This window comes from Arachis hypogaea, chromosome 8 (genome assembly GCF_003086295.3).
Source record: "Arachis hypogaea cultivar Tifrunner chromosome 8, arahy.Tifrunner.gnm2.J5K5, whole genome shotgun sequence".
Taxonomy (NCBI): domain Eukaryota; kingdom Viridiplantae; phylum Streptophyta; class Magnoliopsida; order Fabales; family Fabaceae; genus Arachis; species Arachis hypogaea.
The window spans coordinates 43,732,726-43,753,615 of record NC_092043.1 but is presented as its reverse complement, the minus strand read 5'-3'; the positions used below and the strand labels follow the sequence as shown (position 1 = coordinate 43,753,615).

At 34.4% G+C, this 20,890-nt stretch overlaps 1 protein-coding gene across 2 annotated transcripts; it reads right to left on the bottom strand.

Moving 5' to 3' along the window:
* Positions 1-5,528: 5,528 nt before the first annotated feature.
* On the bottom strand, positions 5,529-16,640 carry LOC112707635 (uncharacterized). Of its 2 annotated transcripts, none has more exons than XM_025759463.3 (5): positions 16,503-16,640; positions 16,211-16,295; positions 7,956-8,548; positions 6,533-6,708; positions 5,529-6,438 (listed from the first exon to the last, which is right to left on the bottom strand). In XM_025759463.3, the coding sequence occupies exons 2-5, from the start codon at positions 16,230-16,232 to the stop codon at positions 5,985-5,987; spliced, it is 1,245 nt and encodes a 414-aa protein (XP_025615248.1). In that variant the 5' UTR covers positions 16,233-16,295; positions 16,503-16,640; the 3' UTR covers positions 5,529-5,984. The 2 variants fall into 2 exon arrangements, with proteins under 2 accessions (XP_025615248.1, XP_025615247.1); XM_025759462.3 differs by having other exon boundaries at positions 16,443-16,548.
* Positions 16,641-20,890: the final 4,250 nt, after the last annotated feature.

The following is a 20,890-nucleotide window of genomic DNA, read 5'->3' as shown; positions in this document are numbered from 1 at the left end:
TAATGTATCACCCTATGGTCATATAGAACTCTAGTGCAATTACTCTGATAAACGATTTACTGTTAATGGCCAGGGAGTGAAACATTACTTGGGTGGTAAAATTGAGCAAGACAAATCCACCCTATTGCTGGCATGAGCGCAGTACCGTCAAACTAGTGATGTTAAAGAAGTGCTTGTTGGGAGGCAACCGAACTATATTTAAAGTTATTTCTATTTTTTATTAAGTTTATTTCAGTTATGTAAGTTTAATTTTTACATTTATTTAATTTTGTGATCATGTGCAGTAGTTAGAATAGAAACAGAAACAGTCAGAGCTGGAAATAGAACACCCTGGAGCAGGAACTTTGCTGGCGTTGAACGCCAGACAAGGGGGCCAGAGGGGTGTTGAACGCCCCTAAGAGGCAGCAAGACTGGCGTTCAACGCCACCCAGGGGATGCTGGTTGGGTGTTGAACGCCCTCAAGGAGTAGCAAACCTGGTGTTGAACGCCAGCCAGGGAGCACTGGCTGGGTGTTCAACGCCCTGAAGGGAGGAAGCAAGGCTGGCATTGAGCACTGGTCGGGCATTCAACGCCCAGAGAAGAGCAGCAAGATGGCATTGAACGCCAGCCAGGAGGCACTGGCTGGGCGTTCAACACCCAGAGGGAGCACCAGCATGGTGTTGAACGCCATAATCAAGGCATTCTGGGCGTTCAAATGCCCAACACATGTTAGGGAAGTTGTTGACTTTTTCAAATTTTATCTTTTCCAATTTTTATCTTTTCAATCATATCTTCTATACAATATTCTCTTAACCATCATATTTTAATTTCAAATTCTTTTCAAATTTAAAATCTTTTCAAATCTTTTTCAATTCTTTTTCAAATCTTTTTCAAAATTTCAAATCTTTTTCAATTTTTTTCATATCTTTTAAATCTTTTTCATACATTCTATCTTATCTTTTTATCTTTTTCATATCTTTTAATTTTAAAACTTATCTTTTTCTATCTTTTACTAAAGTATGAATCATATCTTCTTTATCTTTTATCTAATTAATTTCGAAAACCCACCCTTCCCTCCCTATATATATAACATTCGCCCCCACACACTCCTTCATCCACACTACTTTCAAATTATTCTCCTCCTCTTCGTTTTCTTTCTTCTCTTTTGCTCGAGGACAAGCAACATTTTAAGTTTGGTATGAAAAGAGCCTTGCCTTCTCACTCCATTCGAATTTCATGGCTCCAAAAAGTGGAAATCCCACTTCAAGAAGCAAGAAAGAAGACAACCAAACAGTTATTTTCAAACCTCCCAGATTCTACCCAAAATAGCATGAAGACAATTATTACAAAATAATGTGTACGAGGATAGTGATCCCGAAAGCCAAATTCGAATTAAAAGAAAATGAATACCCGAAGATCCAAGAGCAAATTTGAAAGAGAGGCTGGGAGATCCTGGCCGACCCTGAGATCAATGTTGGAATAACAATGATCCATGAATTCTATGCAAATTTGTGGATGACAGATAAGCGAAAGAAAGATGGACAAGGATTCCATACTTTTCACACCATGGTGCGAGGGAAGACTCTCTACTTTCATCTTGATAAGGTGAGAGAGATCTTCAAGTTACCTCCACAAACGGATGATCCAAAATCTTTTAATAGGAGGGTGGTGGCTAATCCACAGTTGGATCAGATTCTAGAAGACATATATCTGCCTAGAACTAAGTGGATCAACAACATAAAAGGTAATCCAAACCAACTGAGAAGAATAGATCTCAAACCAGTTGCTAGGGGTTGGTTGGATTTCATTGGGCGTTCTATACTCCCTACTAGCAACCGCTCTGAAGTTACCATCAGAAGGGCAGTAACGATTCACTGCATCATGATGGGGAATGAGGTGGAAGTCCACCAACTGATCCCCTTTGAGCTGTACAAGGTTGCAAACAGGATGTCAACTCAAGTCAGATTGGTCTATCCAAACCTTATTTTTTGCTTATGCAAGGAGGCTGGAGTTCTGATTAACAAAGACTCATTTATCCCAGCAGAAAGATCAATCACCAAGCAAGTGATGGAAAGCGCCCAAGTACCAGCTGATCATCCCAAAAGAAAGACTCTTGAGCCTCTTCAGACGTAAGAGATCCCTCCAATTGAATATTGGACTCATCTGCAAGCATCTGTTGCACAATTGCAAACCACCTTGGATCAATTAAGAGAGGAACAAAAAGACCAAACTAACATGCTTTGCAAACTGGTCAATGAACAAGAGAAGCACGGGCGTGAGCTAGAAGAACTGAAGCGTCAAAGATTATCCCTTGAAGAGCCTAACGTCTCCCATGATTAAGGTGGTTGAGTTTCACCTCCCAATTTCTGTGGCTATTCTAATTTCTGTTTCTTATTTTTAGATTTACATTATCACTAGTAGTATTTAAGTTTCTATTTAAATTTCTGTCTTTTAATTTCATAATTGCATGAGCATTATTAGGATTTAAGTTTTTATTTTTCAATTAGCTATAAAATGTTCCTCTTATCATCCCATTGAACTTGGATAAAATTTTGATTTTTTTTAGAAGCAGTAAAGGTACAAAGATTTTGAATTTTATATTAAGAATAGTTCAATCATTTGATGTGGTGGCATTGCTTTTATTTTCTGAATGCATGAATGAACAGTGCATATTTGATGTTGAAGTTAAGAATGTTGGCTCTTGAAAAAATGATGAAAAGGAGAAGTATTATTGGTAATCTGAAAAAACCAAAAAAATTGATTCTTGAAGTAAGAAAAAAACAGCAAAAAAAAGAGAAAGAGAAAGAAACATGCAAAAAAAAAAAGATGAGAAAGAAAGAAAAAGTCAAAAGCTTTTTAAACCAAAAGGCAAGAGCAAGGATCCAACGCTTTGAGCATCAACGGTTAAGAGGGCCTAAAAGAAACAAAATCTTGGCCTGAACAGTTCAAATGAGCTGCTTCCCTAACTATATGCTTGTGGTGTGAAGGTGTCAAGTGAAAAGTTTGAAACTGAGCAGTTAAAGTCGTGATTCAAAGTAAAAGAGTGTGCTTAAGAACTCTGGACACCACTAGCTGTGGATTCTAGCAAAGCTGAATCATTATCCTAAAAGGTTCACCCAATTAAGTGTCTGTGGCATTTATGTATCCTGTGGTAATACTGGAAAACAAGGCGCTTAGGGTCACGGCCAAGACTCTAAAGAAACTGTGTTCAAGAATAAAAAAGAAAAACTAAACTAGGAGAATCAATAGTATCATCTAGATTCTGAGTTCCTAAAGATGCCAATCATTCTGAATTTCAATGGAAAGTGAGATGCCAATACTATTCAGAAGCAAAAAACTACTAGTCTCGCTCATCTAATTGAAACTGAGCTTCATTAAAAACTCTGGGATTTATTATATCCTTCTACTTCTTTTTAATCCTACTGTGTTTTTGGTTACTTGGGGACAAGCAACAGTTTAAGTTTGGTGTTCTGATGAGCGGATATTTTAGATGCTTTTTGACGTCATTTTCATATAGTTTTTATTATGTTTTGTTTAAGTTTTATTATGTTTTCATAGGTTTTAGTGCACAATTCACATTTTTGGATTCTAATTTGAGTTTGTGTGTTTTATGGTGATTTCAGGTATTTTCTGGCTGAAATTGAGGAGCTTGAGCAAAAGTCTGATTTAGAAACAGAAAAAGAACTACAGATGCGGTCAGGATCTGACCTCCGTGCACTCGAAGTCGAAGGAGCTTTTCTGGAGCTACAGAAGTCTAAAAAAACCCACAAATTAAATTAGAAGTTAAATAATAAAATTATAATTAATTACTTCAGCTAAAAGGGGAACAAATACTAACGCATCTATTATAGTAGGTAGGAGTGGCAAAGCGGGCTAGCTCGCCCCAACCCGTCTCGCCAACTAAGATGTGTTCAAAATGCTAGCCCCGCCCCACTTTATGGCGGATTGGCGGGTCGGCGGACTAACCTACTTGACTTTTTTTTTAAAAATAAAATTTATTAAAATTAACGAAAAATAATAATTAAAAAATCAAATACAAATAAAAAATAATCAAATTATAATATACTTTTTTCATTATCTTTTTTTTATTTTTAACTTCAATAAAATTGTTTAAAATAATATTTGTTAATAGAACTATCTTTATTTTAAAAAATAAGTCACATAATTTGACAAATATACGAAATTATAAAATAAAATAAATAAAATTAACAACTAAAAGAAGAATAAAAACAAAAACAAAAAAGAGTGTTTGAAAATTCTATAATTATTAATTTTATAATAGTAATAACTCTTTTATTTAATAAAAAATAAAAATAAAAATCTTCGATCCGGTAGACCGACCCGACCCGACCCGCCAAAACCCACCAATTTGGCGGTGTGGGTTTGACGATTTTTTCAATTTGACGAATTTCAAATCCTAACCAGACCTGCTTTTTTAAGCATCAAACTCAAAATTCTGACACATAAGTTCCTCACTTATAGAAAAAAATTGAATTTTTCGTCATAGCATTACCTAAAATTTATTCTCCAAATAGAATGTTATATTAGAATTTAGACCATTGATATGAATCAACATTCTTTATACTATAATATTTTTTGTAGAATTAGATAATTTAGTGTGTCAAATTATAAAACTAATGCTATATTAATTATATAGATCTTATTCTCTATGGTAGTATAAATGTAATTCTAGAATACATATTTTTTCTATATTGTTGCAATGGACATGACAATTTTATATAAAATTTAAAAACTTATGTGTCATTCTTTCTCTATAACACTGTTTTAGACTTTCTTTTTATATATAAAAATAAATACCCAAATTGATCTCTAAAAAATTTAAGATATACACACATTGAAAAATTGATTTAACGCACATAAGAAACTAATATGTCCAATAAAAGTAATTATCAAATATTTTTAATAAATAAAAATTGTTTACGGACTAAAATATCTTATCTAAAATTCCGAGAACCAAAATGGATATTTACTCTATATATTATAAATTTATAATAGATATCTTAGAGCATTGTCCGAAATAATTATGGATGCAGAGAAAGAGGAAGAAAAAAATGCTGAACCTAAAAGACCTCAAAACTAGTGGTATCCCTGGTCTCAGTTGTTTCAAAGAATGTCATCTTTGGAGAGACATCAGACGGAGTCAGAACCAAATCCTCCTTCAAAAACAGCTGTGCTCGAATGTCAGAAGTAAAGCAATTGTCCGATAAAAGAAAAAAGGGTGAAAGATAAATTTGTCATTTTCAAATCCCGAAGAACTATTGTTCCACAATTTGCATAGCTAGAAACCTTGACAACAATACAAGATTACCGATGCAAAAACTACTGGGAACCAAATTGGGGATCACTCTTATTTTACTCTTCAGTTTAAGAATGATTTATTATCATATAAAATACTAAAATTAACAAGCAAGGAGAAATGCTTGCATTGCTCAAAAAGAAAGATGCAACTTACACTCGGCTACTCTTTCCTAGTTCAGTGCAGGTGCAGTTAACATGGTGGTAGTTAAACTGTAACATATGCAGCAAAATGGCCACAGGAAATATAGCTATTTTTCCATTATAGCAAGGAAACAAACGGTCCTACTACCTTCATGGATTATTTAATGCATAACTTAGCATGCCTTGGCATGTAAAAGCATCAACCCTAACTACTACCCTTTCCTCACATTTCCCAAGTCAACAAGTCAGCTTTACAGTTTTGACGCTCCCTCTTTTCTTAAGACTACTTTGATGTTTGGCAGTCACAATAGTAAGCAAATGAGCCAACTAATTTTCTCTACACTTCCATGAAGCAGAAACCTCACCAAGCAGCTAGGAGTACATGCTTCCACTAGTAACACCATCACTACTTTCATAACCCATTTCCACTTGCTCTTTTTCTTTTCTTTTCTTTTCTTTTTCCTTATACTTTTTCCCCCTTTTTTACATAGAACATATAAGAAAAACATACGATTTGATCATAATAGATCAGAAGGTGCTGCCAGTTAGGCAGAAGCCCATTCAAAGTAATGGCAGCGAGCACCTCTAGTTGTGGTCCAATTTCCACATCCAAAGAAAAGGCTCCCTTGCTTGGGCCCTGGTTTCCTGATCATGCCCCTACTGCTTTTTACCCCGCAGTAACAGTATGGGTGATACTGAAGCATGGGGGTATTCATTTCCCTTCCTTTGTAGGGGCAAAAAGGGAAAATGGTTGGTTGTTCAGGACCCTGCTTCCATACCAATGATCGGTCTGCAGTCTGCCACATTATTGAATTGGTAATGGAAAACTTAAAACCCCTGTGCATGAGTAGCGCCAGCAGACGAGCAGTATTTTTGGCATCATCAAGGCCACAGTGAGCACGGCCCTGCCAGGCCAAGCCAGCTATTTCAACAGCCTCCTTTAGATTGCAGCGCACAGCACCAAAGACCTCACGAAAAGGAATCCTCAAGTTAATCCAGCTAACAGAAGTTAAGAAGCAAAACAAAAGTCAGCTGAAAAATCAAATTCTGATAAAACATAGGTAGATATTTACTTCTGAACTACAATATTTACCGGTTGAAATAAGGTGGCTTCCTTATTTTCTTGAATCGGCACTCGGATTCGAGCATCACCCGACAATCCCAGTTGGACCAAGTAACCACAGCAAAATTGGAGTTCTTTATTCCCTTTTTCTCAAGCCACTTGTCATGCCTAAGTAAAGCCTCACTCAATGTAACACCTCTGTCCACCTGAACCCAGACAATAAGAAATATAATTAACAATCTACACAGACAGTGACAGACAAAATATAGGTGAAACTAATATTTAATGATTGGATATGAACACACTAAAATAAAGATTTCCACCTTTATATTCATGAAGTTCAATCTAGCATGCATCTTATTATGTGTTACAGCCATTGAGCCCATAATGCAAAAGTAAAAACAGTTTATCATTTATGAAACATGAATTAATTAGGTAAAACTCAATGGATATCAATCATCCAATCACACATACACATGGGATGCTAAAGATACAGCAATGCAAATTATGAGAATCAGCCACAAGAAGAGAATTGAAACTTGGGGACTAAAAGGGAGCTTGTCGAGTATCACTGGACTGAAGATGATCATCTATTTCTAACCATCCTTGTTTTCAACATCTTTACACTTTCAATTTAGTCACTTCAACTTTCTTCCAATTAATGACATAAAAAGTGATAAAGAGAACTAAGAAAGTGATTGTAGGAAAGGTCCAGCAGAGCAATGGAGGGATCAAGATATTAGTGAGGTCCACTTTACTAAACACGAAGCTAAACCAACTAGTTGGCTAAGGATGGAAAAGGGTGAGAAGAGATGTCAGTTAGAATTACCAGGAGACAGTGGTTAGTAGGCCAGATTGAAGTATCAAGGATGCAGGTGAGAACTGGGAGGATATAGTGTATACCCCTCTGCCAACACTAATACCCAATAACACACCTATACCTGATTCTTTTTCACCATTTCCCTCTGTTGATCCCAGTTTGCATAGAAAAGTAAAACACTAGTTGGTAGAATGTCAGATTTGAACTTGTTAACAGTAACAGAAAGAGACACCTACATGTCAACCAGTTAACACGTTGCATAAACAGACAACAATGATATATGATAGAAGTAAATTTTGGTAGATTTAATTAACAGAGGAAGACCCAGAACTCAAATCATCAATTAAAAATATCTCCCCCCCCCCCCCCTCCCAAAAAAAAAAAAAACAAAAAACAAATAACTATGAACTTTTTGCTAACAATCACAGAAGCCATTTAATAGTGAATGAGATAGGTAGGGATCACTGTAGAAACTGACATTTGTGCAAAGGCAATCACCATTTGCAAATTACAAATATCATAGAAACCAGGATAGTTTATATGCGCAGCAGCACAAGGACAAAATAGTGGGTTGTCCTACCCTTTTCTGTTGTTTCCTTCAGAAAGTAAAGACTGGGTTTTGCCTTAACAAACCTGAATTTGCTGGATACCAGTCAGATCCTTGCAGAAATCACTCAGCAGCTGATTGCAGGTAGGCCTCACATATGTCTGGAAACATGCTTCCAGCTGGCCAGTGACACTACTCACTATGACAGATGGAAATTCAATTATTTCTTGAGGGTGGGGATTTTTATCCTTGTCGCAGGTAGCCTCAAAGTCTATGACAACAAAATACTGAAATTCTTGATATTGCTCCCGTGGGTAACCCTGAGCAACCATATTATATGGAACATACTGAAGCTGGCTCTCAAAAGGATAAGGACAGAAATGGCCCTCAAAAGAATTCGTTTGGCATTGCTGAACCTTGTGAGAATTATAATGGCAGGCTGTCCAGGTGCTATAGTCATGGTGATAAGTAGGTTTACCACGAAATTCAATGGAAGGATCAAGAAACTCACTGCCTACAGAGCGATTAGGTTCAGCAACATCCCCAGCTGGATGAGTACCAGGCTCATTTTTAAGCTGTTTCAAGCCTTCCATAGAACTTCCATTACACTGAAAATTGCAAGGGGGACCCTTGCCCTGGAGGCATTTGAGGGATGCCTCACAGTTTATTTGCATATGTTCTGCACAAAAAGAAAAGCAGAGAAAGAAACAAGATCAAAATGAGAACATTTTATCTACAAGGTCAGAGACTGAAACAATTTTTTCCACAAAGAGGGTAGTAGGGACTCAGGTTTCACAATCGCAACACGGAACAGATCAGAGAAAAAGTGTATGGCTAGGTGCAAATCAACATTAGGTAATTTATTTTCAATTAAATCAATAAAGCATTGTGAAATAAGTCATTAACGCCTATCTGGTCAACTAAGATATATCTGATAAATTCAAACCAACATGCTATTAAGCTAGTTTTCTTTCCATTACCACTTCCATATGGAAATGATAGACTAGTAAATTTATGCGGTGTCACCTATAAAACCTAGTAGCCTTTTGAAATGATATTTAGTCACAAACAAATATACGGAAACTGAACTTCAAATTTACGAGAAAATCTGAGCTTTCTCATACCAGGACAAGGCAAATAGTAAATTGATTATTTCCAAGAAAGTATGTGTAGAATTTCTCTTCCAACCCCAACTAATTTATGGAGAACAACTCCAAAATAATAATAATAATAATAATCATAATAATAATCTTCAAATTACACATATATCTATATCTTTATTTGTACATATATTAGAAAATTATATTTGGTAAGTAATATCTATATATGTAATTAATTAATAATTACTCATCAACTCTCACTATATTTTTATTTATATTTATATATAAATATAGATAACTAACCATTAACTACTATAAATCACCAACTGAAAGTTACTTTTCTTAATTTTATTTTAGCTTCAGAAAAATAAATGAAATAATTATTTTAATGTTTATACTAAAAATAAAAAACAAAGACAATGGACTGATAGCCACTTAACTGCCTTTCAATCCACTAGTATTCCCAATACAATAATAATTCATCCAAAATGAAGTTCCAAAAGTCTACCTCTTGATAGCCAGAATTGCCACGGTATATGGGAAGGAAGGACAATGGACTAAGATAAACACTGAAGAGATCTATGACCATTATTAGAATGCCTAATTCTAGAAGAAGCAACAAAAGAAACGTTTATACGATGGCTACAAAGAAATGGGGCTTATGGAGAATTCGAGATTTGGGTAGAAGTAATAAGTTCAAGTTGTGGTGATTACTCCTTGATAGTTAGGATACCAAAACAAAGCATGCCTTGTTAAAATTTTCTGTTAGCTTTTTTAGGCAATAACTTACTAGTTACTACATTTCTCTACTTTTTAGAGCCATACTATTGAGTAACAAGTTGAGTGACAAGGGTAGCCCAATAGACCAAACTGTCAGTCTATCACCTGGTTAGCTATTGGAGAGTAGATGTTTGCAACTTCACCATTGAGAAGTGAATAGACTGCTTTTACTATCCTGGAGGTCACAATGTTGTGCCAAAGCTCATACTCTACTTTTGAGTGACAAGGGAACTAAAAGTTTCTCATTAATACTCGGCGATTCAGTGATACAGTTAACAATTTAGTTTATGCTGTTAGAAGTTTCTATATTTTTACGCATTAAGATTGCTATCAAATTTAACCAAATTTAAAAAAATTTCCAATGAGATTATAATGCCTAACAAGATGTCAACAAGTGGAAAAGAGCATCTTGATTCCTGTCTACAAGAATAAGGGAGATACACAAGTTTCAAAGAACTAGTTTGATTTTATGTTGGGTAGATCCTCCCCCAATGATGCTATATACTTGAAGGAAAATGATAGAGTGGTACCAGAGTAACCAAAAGAATCTACAGATGATGTTCATTAACTTAGAATAGGCACGAGATAAAGATACCTTATGGAAGGTTTTAGAAAAGAAGGGAATAAGGATTACATATATTAGTGCAATTAAGAATATTTAGATGGGGCTGCAACTAGTGTGAAGACTCAAGGTAGTGTGATAAAGAAATTCCCCATTGCTGTAGGACTACATCAACAATCATCTCAGCCCATATTTTTTCACATTGATTTTGGAATTGGTTACTAAGCATATCCAAGAACCCGTACATGCTTTTCACCGATAACATTGTCCTTATAGGAGAATCAAGTGAATACTTAAATCAAAAGCTAGATTTCGGGCATAAAGCTTTAGAAGTGAATGGTTTGTGTATAAGCTGTATTAAGACAGAACATATCGAATATAAGTTCACCGCAAGAAGGGAAAACAGTAATACAGAAGTGAAAATTGAAAAAAACACCTTACTACAAGTATAAAGATTTAAGTATCCTACAAGTATTATACAGGATATGAAAGAAATCAAGAGGGCTATAAACCCTAGGATTCAAGTGGGCTAATCAAAGAGCAAAATGCACCTGGTTTTATATGTAACAAAAAAATACCTTAAAATAGTGGAGTCTATAGTGCCCTATACAAGTGTTATTAAAATTGATGTTATTTTTTTACATTTTGGTAACACTTTTTCTTTTATTTTTTTAAATTAAAAAAGCGCAAAATAGTAAAAAACATTTTAATTTTAGCAACATTTTTTACGCACTATAGCCACCATAGCATGCACCTTAAAACTTATGCTTAAATTGTATCACTACCATTGGACCAGCTATGTTATATGAAAAGAAGAGTTAGACAGCAAAGGATAATAAGCATAAACATAAATTTAATGTGACAAATATGATGCTTAGATGGATGAGTAGCCAAACAAGTATAAGACTAAATAAGGAAAAAAAAATATAAGAGAGCCTAGTGTTGGAAAGATAGAAAAATCTCATCTTAGGTAGTTTGGACATGTAGGGAGAAGATTGGCAAAGCATCTAATTAGTAAGGTGGATCAAATGGAAGATAGACAAAAGGCAAAAGGTAGAGGAAGTGACTGATGATGTCAAGAAAAGGCATTGTAAGAGCCCGCACCTCCTCTATCAATGAAAGTGACCTCAGAGGAGGAAGAAAGCTTTAGCTTTGGTTTATAGCTTTCTTCTCAATAGGTAATGATTAAGAACATCTATTCGATCTGCTTGTGTTCATGACCCTATAAGAGCAATATGTTTTCCCTATCGGTTAAGAATTGCCTCCAGCACCTTAGAAGGTCTCTCCCCAAATCATGTCTCACCCTCCCCAAAACATTAGATTCCACCGCCACAAGCTTCCCAGGTTCTGCAACACAATTGTTACCAACCGTAGGGTTCATATCTTCCTTGTCCTCCACACAACTCACATCATCGACCAAAATAGCCTTCTCCTTATGCAAAATGATGCACCTATGTCGAAATGGTAGAAACAAAGATGGAGCACAACTGATATGGTGCACTTTGGAAGAAGGATCTTGGGCATGATCAAACTGGCGTCGGAGAGCGGCAGTAGTGGTGCCACTTCTGATTCAAAAAAGGGAAAAGGAAGAGGTTTGTGGTTGAGTGAGAGAAGGGAACAAAGTGGTGGTTTGACAATTTGCTCATGGTAGTCACAGCATTGGTTGGTGCTAGCGACTCCAGTCTTGGTGGCAGCACTGGTGTTGTTGAGGAAGTGAGGAAGATTAAGGAAGGAGTTGGGGGGAATTGAAAAAATAAAGTTTGGCTACCTATTCACCGTCAAAAAATCAACAATGACAATAGAATTGAAACTCATTTCATATATTATGAGTAAAATTGAATCAAATATATGCAAGGATAATTTTGAAACTTCTCAAAAACATCAAGAACAAAAAAGGTACACTTTGCTCTTTTGATAAAATGACTGATACAATCATACAATCCTGAGATGAATTTCTTCTGGACCCAAAATAACCTTAACTGAACACCACTTAGGGATTGGCCACGATATATATGGAGCGAAGGGGGTAAAATGTGATTATGTAGAACTATAGATGCAACTAAAATTAATGGAGGTACTTTTGGAATGCATCACCCATCATTAGTTATATTAGTGCTCCAACTAAATAAACTAAAAGGATTCCTGTTATGTCAACCTAACACTACTCAAGCAATACTTTGTTTGACCTCACACTTTTGTAACTTGAACAAACATAGACCTAATTGTAAATTCGTATGCAATATAGATACATGATTATAAATTTTAGCCTATAAGAACCAAAGGAAAATTGAGAGAAACTATAAAAACTCCATAGTAGTTAAATCATTTAGTAATAGAGGTAGTTACTTCATTGAGGGAAAATTTTATTTAAAGTTTTTTGGATAAAAATAATCATTTAAAAGAGATGAATAATAAAAGCAAGAGGATAAGAGTTTCTCTATACAAGAGCAAAACAATCAAAAGATTTATCTATAAAACATAGCATTCTAGTCTCTCAAGGAAGAGGATAAATTTTGCCAACTGACTATTCTACTTCAGGTCCATTTTCCATTATTTTCGACTTCTTTTTCCGCATTATTAACCTTCTAAAACAATTTCTAAAGGGATTACAAATGCAAAGGAAGGTAATTAAGTTCCCAATTGTGAGCAGTTTTTATTTGCAGCCACAGTTTCCCACTAAGGTTTGGTCTCCATTTTTGCAACAATGGTTAACTCAATCCAACTCTTAAGAGGTGTTTACTGATGTGATATTGTATTGAGTATATTGAATATTTGGTGTACCTTTTCAAACACATCAAAATTTATAAAGAAAATTTCCTATTAATCATGCAACAAAATAGAGTAATAGGAGAAGTAGGTTAATGGAGAATTTTGTGATGGACTAATAGATCCTGGAGGGAAAAAAGTGCCAAGTATATTCCTGAAGACTTGCACCATTGGACTTATAGGTCCTTGACAAAATGGAACAGCAGAATAATAGAAGGATGAAACGTGTCTAGTATTCTTCAAGGACTTACTTGGTATTTTTTTCCTCAAAAACCTACAAATCCATCACAAAATTCCTCAGGACTTACTCGGTACCCTTTTTTCTTAGGGGTCTATAAATCCATTGCAAACTTCTTTAGAGACCTACTTGTGCAGTTGTGCTATTACTCCAAAAGATAAAAGACAACTTAACAAGAATAATGGTGCCTATTAAGCCACTAGTAATCATTGTAGCTACATTATATTATCATTTGACAATACTTTAAAATGTACAATATATGATGAAACAGTACTAAACAAACAAGAAAGACTAATAAAGAGAAGATACAAAAACATGAAATCAAAATTACTGGTCATTCATTTTGAGACTGAAGCTTGAAATTATATTGAATTTGAGAGTGAAAACTATATACGGCAATATGGCAGATCTCAATGCATATTGCATAACAGTCATGCTGACATAAAAATCTATCCTTAAAATTCATGTGGCTTCAAATGTTCTAAGCCACATGACAATAAAATTCTAGTGCATTCAGCATCACACTAATGTAAAGTCCCAATTTAACAGGATGCATAAGATGAAGATGTTAGGATACACTCCTGCAACATCCTGTTAATAGGAGAGAGGAGGACAAGCTATGGTGACCCGAATCATAAAACAAACAACAAGGCATCTGTTTCCCCTTGCACAACAAGACAAATAAACACCAATTATAACTAGCCATTAAGTCAGAGTGAACATGTGAACTGAAAGTCAGAAAGACAATGATTTAAAATTAGGTTCAAACGTTCAACCATTTACATTCAAGAAATAGGATTCAAAGAGATATTCAATACGATTGTTGCGACATACTTGTGGAATAGAGCATTTATTGCACGATGTCAATGATAACACATAATTTATGTGAAGGTCTTTGAACTCGACAATGTTCATTTTATCAATGTTATCATTATTCATCGTATCGCTTATTTGATGCAACATGCATCAAGAATAATTAATAGATTCAATTAATAGCTCTCTATAACTTTAATTGATTTTTAAATAGGTCCCTATAGTTTAAAAAAAATTAATTAGATCCCAAAAAAGTTTGATCAAATGGATTATGAGCACATTCCCAATGTGGTGCATCACACATCAAACAATCTAGATTGTAATGGTACACCCATACACCAATCAACCTGATCTATAGGAGGGCTTGCTATCTCCTCCCTCACACATGAAAGCGCTTGCTAGTCCAACCATCTATCCAATTGCATATGGCCATCTAAAATAATTGAATTAAGCTTTGGCTTATGGAAAGCTTTCCCTCAAATCTCAATTCACCTCAAAGGGTGATTGATTATGATTGCAAATAATAAATTAAGCGCGGAAGAGAGACATATGAAACATATGACTTGCCAAGATCAATACACAATCTTGAAGAAACGTTACCATCATCCACGTCATCCTAAGAAACACATCACATTGCTAAGAAATGAACCATTTCAAGAAGTCTTCAATCCATTCCAACTGCTCATGGCTAGACTTGACGCTGTCAATACTAAAATGGTTATCCGGTAGTGCTTCCATTAAGGAAGCTAAAACATGCAGTGGGGATTCCCACTCAGCCCTAGGTGGACTAAATCTAAATGTGGTCACAAGCAATGCACCATGAATCTTCTTCAAGTCCTCTTCGTCCAATTCTTAGGGAACTTAGATTGAAAGTGTCTTCATGGAAGAATGTAGGGTCCTCATCACAAATCCTTCTCATCATCTTGTTCTCCAAGACCATTGCAAAGTTGTAGAAGTGAACCTCAAGCGGGTATTTTTAGAGGAAGCGAGGTGCTCATTGCTCCAGCAAAAGCTAACGCCCTTGATCCTAGGCCTTGTGGAAGCCCAAGTTAATTGGAGTATTGTGATGTATACAGTGATCCTTTGAAATTGTGAAACACAAATATACTGGAATGTACAATTAAAAGGACATTCTGTTTAATTTAATGTTTTGTAATGGATTACAAATTTTTGTTCGGTGTGAGGAACTAGGGATATGACTACAAATTCTTAAACTACAGGACTTTTTTAAAAAATGAGTGGAACTATAAGAACTTATAGAATAGATGAATAATTAAAACCTATACAATGGTAAGAAGAGTTCCCATCTCTTTAAAACATGAAGTATTGAACCTAAGCAAAGTGCAAAGTGCAAAGTGCAAAGTGCAAAGTGCAAACTGACAATTATCTTTTGGAATTCAGGATTGTTAGAGAATGATGATTTGCTTATAACATCTCCTCATTGAGACCAGGCCTCTAACTTAAGGAAATAAATCTGAGTTCAAATTTTGGCAGATGTACAACCCCCCCCCCCCCCCCCTCTTTTCTTTCCAAACATTCCCTTCACAGATACAGGTTTCCCTGCAAGGTCCATTCCGACCCTTAAACTCTTATTTATTAACAGATCAGCTCCACAGCATCTATCAAACCCAGCCTCCATCCAACTCATTCTCCAAGAAGCTACCCACTTACCATCCTTACTCAAACAGCCTCAATAGGCAAAAATGCTAAATCTACAACATGATCACAGATAAACCTGTATATTCATATGCAAACCGCTCATTCAAACCCACATTCACACAACTCTCTCTCCAAACCCGTGATCAAACCAAATTGAACCAGCATAAAACAAGCACTGACCAGACCACTCAACAAAAATTTCCACAAGAAGAAAACGAAGCGCAAACAAAAATGCGCCTGCAATCAAACACCAAAAAAAAAGAAAAAGAAAAAAAACGTACACGATCAAAACCTAAAACCGAATAGAACGAAAAATTGCCACTAAGCAGAATCAAAACTAAATTAAAACAAATCAAAATATATGAAATCAAACACAATTTTCATTAGGGGGTAAACAACAAAAACAGAAAAATTAAAACGCACCTGATTTTTCAAGGGCCATCATGATCGTGAATATAGTTGAGATCCACCAGCGAGTACATGAGATCCTCCTACAAGAAAATCCCCCCTGAACCGGACAAAAAAGAAATAAATAAATTCGAGTTGAAACAACAATCACAGAGTTCCCATGCGAACACAGAAAAGCGAGTGAAAACCAAAGAGAAAACGCGAGAAAAGAAAGAACACAGAGGCGTAGAGTGAGAGATGAGAGAACCTGGTTGTAGAGAGACAAAGCGAAGAGAGAGAGAGGGAGAAGGGGTTAGAGAGAAATTACCTATAAGATTTTATATCCAAACTCCGCTTAGTTAACTTGTTTGGTAGGGACACCGTATGTTAAAAGCTTTCCGGGAAGATGAGCGAGGCGCCCAGGCCCACGAATCAGTAAATCGAGTTACTTTTATTATTTCCATTTGGTACTTCAAAAAATTATAAAACCAATATAAGTTGAGAAAAATACTCAATTTTGTTCCTAATTTATATTCGAATTTCAATTTAGTCTTTTAAATTTTAATTGTCTTAATTTAATTTTTAAATTTTTTAAATTTTAATCATGTTAGTTTCTGTAGTAATTTTTATCATATAATCAATTAAAAAGTTTAAAAACTAAATTGAGACAATTGAAAAATTTAAGAATTAAATTAAAACTCGAGTATAATTTTAGAGACCAATGAATATTTTCTCATTTTGGTCATGAGATTCACGCGATTATTCATTTTGGTTCTCGAAATTTAAAATTATCAATACTGGTCTTTTAGATTCAAGTTTGGGCACCAATATGGTCCATCGACTCTTTTCAGTGATGATTAGACAAATAGAGTGCTGAGATGACACCTTCCTATCACGTTAGACGCTGTAACGGCTAGTTAATGTGACGAGAGTTGTATTTGTATCCAATTTAGTCCCCCTTATTCAAATTTTGTCATTGTAACTCAGATAAATAATAAGATAATTGGGGTTTCAGTGACTAAATTGGATACAAATACAACCCTCGCCATGTTAGCTAGCTGTTACAGCGTCCAACATGACAGGAAGGGTGTCATCTCAGCACTCCATTTGCCTAATCATCACCGGAAAGAGTCGAGGGACCATATTAGTGCCCAAACTTAAATCTAGAGGACCAATATAGGTAATTTTAAATTTCAGAAACCAAAATGATTAATCGCGTAAATCTCAGGGACCAAAATGAAAGATTTAGTCACATAAGTTCTTTATCTTTTAGAATATAATTTAGTTTCATTTAATTTTTATGCATGGTTATTTTTACACATTCAATTGCTAGATGTCACACAAAAGTACTCTCTTTTATGTTAATCATATTGATTATTATCTAAAAAAACAAATATAATTAAATAATTGTATAAAATATTTTAAATTATTAATATATCAAAATTAAACTCTTTAATATATTAAATAAATAAATTTTTAATAAAAGTAAAATCTCATTTTTATCTTTAATATTTGTCAAAAATTTTAAAATTACCATTAATATTTAATTTGTATTATATTTACCTCTAATATTTTCTATTAGTTTTAAATAAACCCCTATTCATCAATATATAATGGTGGAAAGATGGAATTATGGTACTAAAAAAAAGATGTTGGGAAGGAGTGTTTCTTGGATTAATTCCAGACAAATTGAAAAAAATTGTTGCAATTCATTTTGTGACTGATATTATAGAGGTTTTAATATTATACTCACTTCGAAAACTATATAAAGTTTATGCTCCTAAACTATAAATTAAGGTTCAAAATGATCACTGGTCATATTGAAAAAGGGAAAAAGATCCTCTCCAATTTTTTTAACAATTGATAGAATCCAGTGTGATCTATCATCTTTGATTCTATGAGTGAGACCAGAAATAAATAAGAGAGAGAGCGCAATAAATGGTTAGATTGAACACTGGATATCATCCAGTTTTTTTCTCACTGAAGAGGATCCACTCCCATTGAAAAAGAGGTTAAATTTTGGCCAAACGAATAGTAGACCAATAAAATCAATGAACTAGAAATATAATCCTGTTGGATTAAATACAACTATTTGTAATTAACACAATAAATCATGAATAGTATTTCAACTTGTAACTTCAAAATAAAATAAGAGACATCACTTTTATATATATATATATATATTGACTATAAAAAGGTCAATAAAATACTTAATACAGCTTAGTTTTTGCCTAATAAACATAACTAATATTTTGAAAATTAGTTCAAACTTGTCGGCTGAATCGGTCGAACTGAGACTAGTTGAGAATCTAACAAAAAGTATGGCTTGTAAGTTAAAAAAACCGCCGAAATTAAAAATCATTTTAAAATTGAAAAGTCGATTGGAAATCGATCGATCAAACTGAGCCAAGACTCGGACAGGTTTTATTGAATCCCTAAAAAACGAGAAAAAGGTAGAGAAAAATTGAATATGAATTTCTTCAATAAATTTTATCTCCCTCTTCGTTCTTCAACTCCCAAAATCAGAACTCCAAAGACTAGAACATCTAGTCTTGGCCCTTGGATCCGATGGTTCTACTTTTATCTTCTTCCTCGCACCCAACCATCGAATCCCTCCACCGCCGTCTCGCTTTCTCTTCCTCGTTATCATGGTTATCCTTTTCGTTGGCTTATATTCGCATATGTTTTTGTCATTGATTTTTTTGTCTTCTGTCATTAATGTTTTCTTCACCTTTCATCTGCTTCGTTGCAAGAAGCACTTAGACCATGTATAGTAGAGAATTCATCCCAATCTTTATTTATGGTCCACTTGTCATAAAAAGTAACTTCACATCAGTTTTTGCGTCATAAATGATAAATAAAATCTCAAAACATCTCTTTTTCCTCCATTAGGAGGAACAAAATTTAGTTTCTTTTCTGGTTCTGCTTAATTAATTAATTAAAATAATTAAAATTAATAGTCACTAATTTTTTTACAGTAATATTATTAACATTTATAAATTAAGAAATAATTCACTATTACAAAAATATTAATATTCGAAAAAATGTAATAACTTCATAAATAACAATAATACACAATATATAATTCGAGCTTAAACTAATTTGCAAAATTACTTAATATAAATAAAAACATAGTTAAACTCTAGTTGACAACAAGCACTGTGAAATTGTCATATGTGTTCAACCTAGTCCTCTTTCAGTTCTCGATGTTGCTACCTATTCTGTAGCTGGGCATTTATTTGAAGAGATTAGTGATATGGTGCAAAATTTTCCTCTCCCAACTAAGGTTGTGATAAGCCATTTTTTACATAGTCATATTCTAGACCTTGAACAAAATTTTCTGCATAATAGTCTCTTTCATCCTCAATTATCATATTATGCAATATAATATAAACTATCATTGTATTTGCAAGCTTCTTCTTTCTCCAAAAGCGCACTCAACCACGTATAATTGCAAAGCGTGCTTGCAACACTCCGAATTCTCTCTCCATGTCTTTTCTTTGCTCTTTTTGGTATTGTGCAAATAACTTGCATTTCTCTCCATATGGCTTTGATATTGATTTGACAAATGTGGTCCATTCAGAATAAATATCATCCACTAAATAGTATCTCATAATATAATTATTACCATTGATAGTGTAATTTATCTCCAATGAACAATTATTTAGAATATCATCGAATAGTGGTGAACGAACTAACACGTTGATATCGTTATTTGAACTAAGAATCCCAAATAATGCATGTCATATCTAAAGGTCCGAAGATGCTACAACCTCAAGTACTATAGTTGCAACTCCACGATAACCATTCATGTACATATCTTTCTACGCTTTTGGACAATTTTTCATTACCAATACATGCAGCCGATGCTACCCAACATGCCAGAAAAGCTACGATCCTCTACCATTTGTAGCAGGCACCGTACATTATTTGAATTTGTTTTTTACAAGTATTCATCCTCCAATACCGAAATGACGCATTTAACAAATTTTTTCAAGCATTCAATTGCGGTCCTCTCGCCTATGCACACATAATCATCAGTAGCATCAGTTGCAATGCCATATGCTAATATCTGTATCATAGCAGTGCATTTTTGCAGTGGTGACAAGCCTCTTCTTCCAGTTGCATCGACCTTCTGTTAGAAATATGGATAGACATTTGAGAAAGGAGCACGTGTCTTCTCATTTAAAACTTATGTCGAAAATGTCAGCATTATACACCGGCTCATTCGCAAAGTAATATTTAAAAGGTGATCATGTTCTTCCTATCAATCTCTGTTGATTTATCTACGAGAATTTGAAAAAGAGCTTCTCTTGATATCTTCTTCTTCTGAATCATTGAACAAACATCCCTCAATCCAATTATCCATAAGTGTGTTATTTCACCTTCTTCTTTTATCATACAATACCTCATTAAACATATCATCAAAATCTCTAGCCAGTTGTTAAAATATAATATTTAGTATTTTTTTGCAGTGAGAAATTAGCTTTGAATTGGAGTTTGTAATTGTAAATGTATGATAATTGATATTTATAAGTGCTTCCGCAACAAGTAGCTACTTCTCAACAGCTAGTTTTGCAACATCTACTTCATAAGGGCTAGCTTTTTCTTGTCTAATTTAAAACGGACAATTTGTAACAACTAGAAAATAGTTAATTTTGCAACCATTACTTTTTATAAACAACAACATATAATAATATTGACTAATTTTAAAAG